At 44.0% G+C, this 9,240-nt stretch overlaps 1 protein-coding gene across 1 annotated transcript; it reads right to left on the reverse strand.

The window, feature by feature from the left end:
• Window positions 1–1,107: 1,107 nt before the first annotated feature.
• LOC121875015 (gamma-gliadin B-I-like) lies at window positions 1,108–4,635 on the reverse strand. The gene is made up of 3 exons (XM_042379371.1): window positions 4,477–4,635; window positions 1,361–2,029; window positions 1,108–1,168 (listed from the first exon to the last, which is right to left on the reverse strand). Exons 1-2 carry the CDS (start codon window positions 4,486–4,488, stop codon window positions 1,499–1,501), a joined length of 543 nt encoding a protein of 180 aa, XP_042235305.1. The 5' UTR covers window positions 4,489–4,635; the 3' UTR covers window positions 1,108–1,168; window positions 1,361–1,498.
• Window positions 4,636–9,240: the final 4,605 nt, after the last annotated feature.

Here is a 9,240-nt window from a genome sequence, read left to right on the forward strand (position 1 = left end):
AAATAATTGTTTTTCTTGGTCTACTAGATGTCAAATCCGCAGTGACACATGTAACTTAGATAACTTTTACTTTGTAGCTGTTTAAGTCTTGTTTAATTACAGAGTTACCTCAAGATAATTATAGTTCAGAATCAACTTCATTCTGTTGAAGTTTGTTTTCATATAAGACGACTCATTTTATCATCGATTTCTACCAAACTTTAAATTAAATTAATTATACAATTGACGTTATAAAGAATTAATCAGGGCTTTATATGTATATTTTGATCAAACGTAATATGACAAGTTAATTGGGTTATTCTGGATATAGGTAGTGGGAAGAGAAGGAAGAGGATGGGGGAGATGAGCCAGTACCCACCTGCCTGGGCGGACAGGGAAGGCGCGGTAGCCGTTCTCGTCAGCGATGTACTCCATGATGATCAGCTCCCCGTTAGGCGCCGTGTACCTGATGGCGCAGAAGAATGTTTAATGACCCAATTGCTGCTGACACTGCTGTTAAATTAACACAGGATAAATTGAGACAAATCAGAACATAACATTAAACCAGTTTAACCCTCTGGGAACACGTTGAGTGGAGGGAAAATTACCCGAAAAAGTAATCCTGGTGCGGGATTTAGTTATGGAGGAGGAGAGATAATAGGGGTAAGGACTGAGGACTAGCGTATCAACGTGTCTTGTAACCTGTCTCTCTATATACAATACTTAACCCATGTGAGGACGACTAAAGCGAACGTGATGGAAATCTGTTGTAAAAAGATGTTAAACAGAATCAGATCTTGAAAGCCACTTCACTCGAGAGGAATTTCACCCAAGAAGAATGTTGCAGACGAAATCTTGGGCCGTGAGAGGGACGATCTTAGCTATAAATCAAACATGTAAGACTATCACAATCGTAATAAACTTTGCTAGTTCCTCCACGTGTAGTTACTGTAACGCTAGAGTTTTCAGATCAAAAGTAGAAACATTTTGAGCTTGATTAGATAAGCAGCTCATAAAGCTCCCTGGTTGCTGGGAGCATCACCTCACCAGGGGAGGATCCTTCACCTCACATGGCCCAGGTGGCAGCGTGTGTACCCCAGGGGAACTTACGAATAGGATCCGGTGACTGGTGAGAGGACTGGTGAGCCTGGCACCCTCCTCCCTCAGGATACCGTTGCCAGTAGAGTACCTGGCGGGCGATAACAATGCAACTTTTTGATGTCTAGATAATTTTTGGCTTAGAAAATTAATCTAAATTATTGTACAAAGTGAAGAATTATTATATTTTTACTGTTGTTAGGATTTTTAAGAATTATTGAGTATCATTAAAATATAAAAGCCACCGAAACAATCGGGTGAGTGAGTATAGTGTAACACCTACGTGAAGTAGTAGGTGCCGTCCTGGAAGGGGCCGTCACGATTATCTTCGAGGATGGGTATGGAAGGCCGCCCTATCCTCTGGCCTTGCGGCTGTGATGGTGATTCCTGAAGACGTGTCCTAGTTTGCAGAAGCTGTGCTTCATTCTGCAGAAGCTGTGCCTGCTCCAACTGTGTCTGAGTCTGCAGAATCTGTGCTCGCTGGAGCTGTGCCTGCCGTTGACGGAGAGCCTCTTCCTGACGGCGTAACAGCCTCAAGCGAGCGAGTTCCTGCTGTCTCCTTCGCTCTTGTTGCCGGCGAGCTTCTTCCCGCAGTCGAAGAGCTTGTTGCTGCTGACGGATTCTGCAACTGTTGTTCAAATGTTTGCAGCTGAGGAAGGGCAGCTTTTCCGAGGGAAGTTTGACCTATTAAAAGAGGATCTTGTAACGCGAGGCGTTGATCTTGCTGTAAGCCCAGAGTATCCTGGACTGATAGAGATCCCTGCAATAATGGCCGCTGTTGTAGCGACAGTGAACCTTGTTGTAGAAGAAGGGGATCTTGCAGTAAAAGTGAGTCTTGCTGAGCTAGTGACAGCTGTTGCTGCGCTAGAGGCTGTTGCTGCTGTGTCACCAAAGGCTGCGTCAGGAAGGACTGCTGTGCGTGCACAGCTGCCACCAAACACAGGCAGAAACCCTAAAGAGAAAGGTAGGATGGCATTAATACAAGACATCTGACCTGAGTGGCGACGGAGGGAACACTCAAACACGCGTCCTCCTCCCCATGACCGACCTTGACGCCGTATATTTCGCGCACACACACACACACACACACACACACAGGACGAGAGGGGGAGGGGAAGATTATAGTCACAACCACCACGACCCTCCAACTCACGCGATACTTCAGGCTTCCCTGCTACGTTAAGGGTCACTTGGGAGCTGTGTCTCGAGGGAGGGGGACTGGGGATTGTGGTGGTAACGTGGCTGATGAGACGACAACAGCGAAACCGTAACACGAGAAAGATCTGAAACGGTTGATGTTTTGGCAGGATGTAAGGTTACTTAGTTTATGTAATATGTTTTAGTGAGTCCGACAACCAATGGGTGCAGAAAAAGACACAAATTTACTCATATCTATACTGTTCTCTGGGGGCTGTAGCCATCATCTATGTACCACGTCCCAGAGGAGTCATGAGCCGAAAACCAGACAATTTAACAATTTGGGGCTGCCTTATTCCCTATGAAATGGTCAAAATATAAAATCAGATCTTTTTCTATCATTCTTTAAACCCTGTACCAAGGTAACATTATAATAAGCTTCATGTATATTGGTTTTCATTACAGCAAAACAATAGACTGAAACCTTCAATATGTATAATCTTACATTTCAAAAATTATTGTATGAGGTCTATAGGAAATATATATTTGCCGCCTTCCATAATGATTTAAGGCCGAGTAGCTTGGTGGAAAAGCTTGTAGGTGTGGGTAGATAAGGGTGTGGGTAAGTGATTGTATGGGTTCCTTTATGGTGTTTAGAACGAATAGATTTATATGTCTATCTTAGGTGTGGATTTGTGTAAGATGGTAGAAGTGAGTAGCTGTGAGGTAAATGAGTATGGATGGTGAGGATGATTGAAGTACCCAAGTGAGAGGCAGGTGATAACACTACTCACCTTATTCTCACAGTCAAATTACCCACCAAACAGCCTGAAGCAAGTGGATTTACTGTTTGTGTAAGCGTCTGATGAGAGGGAGAACCTCAACCCTACGGCATGAGTCGCAATGTTAACACCCCTCTCCCCAACACAAACACGCACTTCAAGAATAGCCAAGGTAATATTTTTGAGACTGACTGTGTCATTAGATCACATTTTGAAGTGGGTGACTTTGTTCTCATGGACCCAACAACGGTGTTATTTAACAGAGTAAATTCATAATTATTCAAGCAACATGATAGAGAAAAGATTATATTTCTTGTCAAAAAGACCCACTGTTGAAAGTAGGGTCCTTCCTCCTGTAGTGTAACTGTAGGTCGTAAGGATGTGTAGATTATACTCAACTCTCATATTACCAGTACCAATTGCTAGCTGCGTACCTAAGTGGCAAACTAACTTCCATTTCCCTGAATTTGTCGTAGTAATTATCTGTTGGAATTGTTTGACCTACAGTACTTCCTGTTCTTTGGTTCCACTCAGGGAACGTAATATTGTTGCTCTAAATACAATCTGACGGTGGCAGCCAAGAGGATGCCTTCCCTTCCTCCTCCCTCTTCACAATGGCGTTGCGAATTTACCTATATCCGGGGCCCTGGAGCTCCCCCAAGTTGTTACCAGCTCAACAAACTCTAGGGTGGGTGAAAGCTAACTTGAAACTTGTTAGAGAATAGAAGAGTTCCCTTCCCATCTATTACAGTATAGTAGGTGGATGGAAAGTTTGTCTCCTAACTCCTGTTTAAGACTGTTGCTGTCACTCTGGTAACTGAGGAACTCTAGACCAGTTGCCACCATGGGGCCGACAGTTTCACTTCATAACACTGTCAGTATTAAACGATGCCTGGACACTGCCAACTATCCTAAGCTCAATATCGTTCTTTTCCTAAGACAATTATTTGTGTAGTTTTATTATTAAGTGAAATTTTAACAATTTCCCATCTGTGTCAGGGTCGATTAACACAAGATCACCGGACATAGAAAACACTCACAAAATGTCTATGTCCGAACACTTGCATCTCATGTATTAGAAATTCCTAGATATAATGTTTTACGTTCTTAAACTCATTACCGAAGTATGACATATCATACAATTATTTATTATATTGATGTGTGGTGAATGTTTAAATCTTAAATGGAAACAATTATACAACGTTAAGTGATTTTTAAGTTGGTCTCTGAATAAAACCCTTGCTAGCTAATCCAGATATATAGATACAGGCTCGTCATTTGTATGTAAGTATAGATTATGTGACATTTATTCCAAAGGGCATCTATAAGAGGATGACCACAATATTCAGAACGATAAACGAACAAACTTTGCACACTTCCCATGTCTCGGAAAGGAGAAATTCTACATGAGGCGTCACCCATTTTGTCAGAGGGACCCGCTGCTCTTAGCTCCTCCGCTTCAGACAGTGTCAGGACTTACCAGCCTCAACATGACGACGGGGCTGCTGCTACACAGGAGTGTCTGACAACGTCCGACCTGAAAGTCACTCAGACGTTAAACTCGACACTTCACAAATACAGGAGGAGGAGCTCAGCTGAAACAGGAGGACCCGGCTGACGCTACGGCTCGACTACAGAGTCTGGGACCAGAGTAAAGGGAGATCTGCCCAACCGCTCCTAATATACCCCACACGAGTAGGCCATCACCAAGGTCAGCCTCTCACAAACCCAAGTGACTATACCGGATGTGTTATCACAGAGTCGTCTATACTTGGTTCTGTATGCTGAAACTCCCTGACCATTAGATCCAAGAACTATATCTCGATTACAGTGTTCAAGCTGAAGTTTATATGGAGAAAAATGTCAAGAAAATTATCCGAATTGTGATGATCATTATTTTGTGTGTACCTCTAAGAGATCATGAATGTAAAGGAAGAGGTAGAGAGGACAGTGGATATGAGTGATGGATCAGGGTGCCAGTTGAGGTCATCTTGTTTATTACACCTCGACTGATAGACACGACGACAAGCAAACTGTGGGTGTACGTACAGCTCCGCCCTCACACACACACCACACACACACACACACACACACACAGGAGGCGCTCGTGTTGACTGTGTTATACTGTTACACTAGAATAACATCCATGAATATCTCCGTGACACGTGACTATCAACACCCCCATCTCCGTGACACATGACTATCAACACCTTCATCTCCGTGACACATGACTATCAACACCCCCATCTCCGTGACACATGACTATCAACACCTTCATCTCCGTGACACATGACTATCAACGCCTTCATCTCTGTGACACATGACTATCAACACCTTCATCTTCGTGACACATGACTATCAACACCCCCATCTCCGTGACACATGACTATCAACACCCCCATCTCCGTGACACATGACTATCAACACCTCATCTCTGTGACACATGACTATCAACACCTTCATCAACGTGACACATGACTATCAACACCCCCATCTCCGTGACACATGACTATATCAACATCTTCACTTCCATGACTCATAGTCCATCGAAATATCTCCCATAATCAACACCGTCAGTCGTACATGTTCCAAGGTAGGAGCTACACGCCTCTCCTCGTACCCAACCGAAGATGGATGGACAGTAACACACGAATAATCTCAACATAAAGGAATGACACACCACCAGCTCCCCGACCTGACCTAACCTAACCTAACCTAACCTAACCTAACCTAACCTGGAGGATGACAATGTTAAACAGACCTAAAATGAGAGAGAAAAAAATACTATATTATATTTTTTTCTTTTATGATTGACACACACAGGTAAACACAGGACCCCTTCAGGTGTAGTCTAGCTATATATTAAGTTACAGTAGAGATTTATCAAGATATAAACTTTCTAATATATTACGTTATGTATATCACTTTATGTATCACTAGACTGAAAAAAAAATGCAGGAGTAGGTCTTAAAAAAATTACACCAAACAAGACAGTCAGTTAACGCTCTGTCTTATAACCTGGTATGTGTTTGAGTATGGTGAACTGGCAGTCAACATAGACAACAAACACCACCATGCTGCCCCCATCCTCTCAACACAAACGTCTCTATTCTTCTATAATTATAAACAACATAATCATATATCACCTTAGTACGAACCTTCCCTGGGACTGTACTTTATAAATTTTCTCTTCATTAAAACATCTATAACTAGTTCTGTTACTCATAGTGAAGATGAATTGGTGAAGGTTATTAAGATAGCAGTAGGAAGCTCCTTGGAATCTTTTACCGATGTGAGTTTTTGACAATGGAGAATATCTTCTAATTCATATTTACTCATGTTTATTTTTATATGTAGGGGAAACTATCGACGATACGGTGACCACTGGGTGTGAAGAGGTTATGGTGGGGGTGATCAAGTATTGTTGGGACCAGAACTAGACACAGAGGCAAGTCAACACAGGTGAAGACACAGACGGAGGCACAGCACTACAGGAGGACAATTACTCTTGACGTCTTAGTGTCCATCTTGGCGGTATTCGGATGGGAGAGTCATCATCAAATACCCCCCCTTAGAACGACGAGTATATCCCGTATATCCCCGGTCATTGTAACACAAGAGCTAGTATATATATATAGAGGAAATATATTATCCTCCTTGATCATAAATTTTATACCTGATACCTGCCCGCCTATCACCTGCGTCGTGAGGAAGTATCAATTTTTTTGAGTCTTACAAACAGAGAGACAGAACAAAATCACACTCTCAAATTTCAAACACAGTAATTGGGGGTCACTATTTAGTTTGTGTGTGTGTGTCGCTCGAAGTGTTTAGTTGTTAGTACTGTACTGTAGTAATGTTGGTTAGTGAGATATTTGTCTTTTAAGTGCGAACTATGGCGTTGTATTTATGAGATGATAGTTGTTTCTCTCTCTTTCTCTCTCTCTCTTTCTCTCTCTCTCTTTCTCTCTCTCTCTCTCTCTTTCTCTTTCATTTATAACCACAAACCACACAATTGCACCACGTCGACGCTGCTTCACTCAAAAGCATTATCGCGCGAATTCGAATTTTTTTAGTCTCACGTTCAGAATTAAAAAGCGGAGGTTGCAGGTTGGCGGACCCTCAACAATAGAGGAGAGTGTTAGTGCCTGTCAAATCAAGATCCGTGTGTTGACGTTTTCCTCTGACAACTCCCGTCATCCCCAAGGCTTTAATATTCGCATAATTATTTCTCATTTTAGTTTAAGTTCCACCTTGAACTCCTTTATAGACGGATGTTTTGCTTAACACGTTATTTTCTAGTTTATATGAGTCAGTATTGTTTTGATTCGGGTTCATTCTTAAGGCGGATATTTGCTTCATGGATTAGATTCGAGTCGTCTCATTCAGGGTGTTGTTCAGATTGGGTTCCTGCTGTATGATATTTTAGATGGAATAAAGGAAAAACAAGAAAAAAAAGAAAAACGGGAGAAAAGAAAGTAGGGAAAGGTAGATAGAAAGGAATGGGTGAAAATTGTGACTGGAATTTGTTATTGAATATTTGTTTTAATATCAAGTTGAAATTAACATCTTCTTCCAACCACATTTCCTTCACTTACCCATGATCTAACATCCCAGGCAGGACACAAGGGGTGGTGTCAAGGAGGGTCACCAGGCAGGACACAAGGGGGTGGTGTCAAGGAAGGTCACCAGGCAGGACACAAGGGGTGGTGTCAGGAAGGTCACCAGGCAGGACACAGGGGTGGTGTCAAGGAATACCAGGCAGGACACAAGGGGTGGTGTCAGGGAAGGTCACCAGGCAGGACAAGGGGTGGTGAACGCAGGACACAAGGGGTGGCAGAAGGTCCCAGGCAGGACACAAGGGGTGGTGTCAGGAAGGTCGGGGACACAAGGGGTGGTGTCAGGGAAGGTCACCAGGCAGGACACAAGGGGTGGTGTCAAGGAAGGTCACCAGGCAGAACACAAGGGGTGGTGTCCAGGAAGGTCACCAGGCAGGACGGGGTGGTAGAGTCACACAGGACACAAGGGGTGGTGTCAGGAAGGTCAGGCAGGACACAAGGGTGGTGTCAGGGAAGGTCACCAGGCAGACGGGGTGGTTGGGAAGGTACCAGGCAGGACACAAGGGGTGGTGTCAGGGAAGGTCACCAGGCAGGACACAAGGGGGTGGTGTCAAGGAAGGTCACCAGGCAGGACACAAAGGGGTGGTGTCAGGGAAGGTCACCAGGCAGGACACAAGGGGTGGTGTCAAGGAAGTCACCAGGCAGGACACAAAGGGGTGGTGTCAAGGAAGGTCACCAGGCAGACACAAGGGGTGGTGTCAGGAAGGTCACCAGGCAGGACACAAGGGGGTGGTGTCAGGGAAGGTCACCAGGCAGGACACAAGGTGGTGTCAGAAGGTCACCAGGCAGAACACAAGGGGTGGTGTCAGGGAAGGTCACCAGGCAGGACACAAGTGGTGTCAGGGAAGGTCACCAGGCAGGACACAAGGGGGTGGTGTCGGGAAGGTCACCAGGCAGGACACAAAGGGTGGTGTCAGGGAAGGTCACCAGGCAGAACACAAGGGGGTGGTGTCAAGGAAGGTCACCAGGCAGGACACAAGGGGTGGTGTCAGGAAGGTCACCAGGCATCTATAGAACCAACATACATTAAAGAACCAGATCTGATAATGAAAACCGTATAATGATAAAGATAATTAACCCAACACCACCTACCCTAGTATAATAAAAGGTGATACGGGAGATGATTTTTTCACTAGTAATACATTTTAATATACACGGTAAGAGGTTCTAGCTGACCAGACAAGAGCTCAGAGTTGTCCACAGCCCAGCACCTCCTCACCGTCAGGGGGATTTCGATCGCTGGTCTAATTAGTAGGTGCTGGTTGCTACACATCACTCCCTCCTTCTCATCAATATATTACTGGGGATGGTGCAGGAGGTACGGGATGGTCATAACCTTCATCCTCCTGTACTCTGATGACCACCTGAGAATGTCACTATAGGCCAATCAATGCAGTCATTCCCTTGCCGCGGCCAGACCTCAATACCAGCATTATTTTTAATTTCATCTCCGGGAGCTTTTTATACGGCCGTCAGGATAAATATTAAGAGTAATAAATTTTATCCTTCATATATATCAAAGTTAAATTAATGAATTGGTATCGTTTTATATATCCAAAGTTTATAACTATTTGGTAGTTTAAATGGACGTGAAAATTCGCTGGCGCGTCACTGTATAATTTACC

Source organism: Homarus americanus, unplaced genomic scaffold (genome assembly GCF_018991925.1).
Source record: "Homarus americanus isolate GMGI-L3 unplaced genomic scaffold, GMGI_Hamer_2.0 scaffold7843, whole genome shotgun sequence".
Taxonomy (NCBI): Eukaryota; Metazoa; Arthropoda; class Malacostraca; order Decapoda; family Nephropidae; genus Homarus; species Homarus americanus.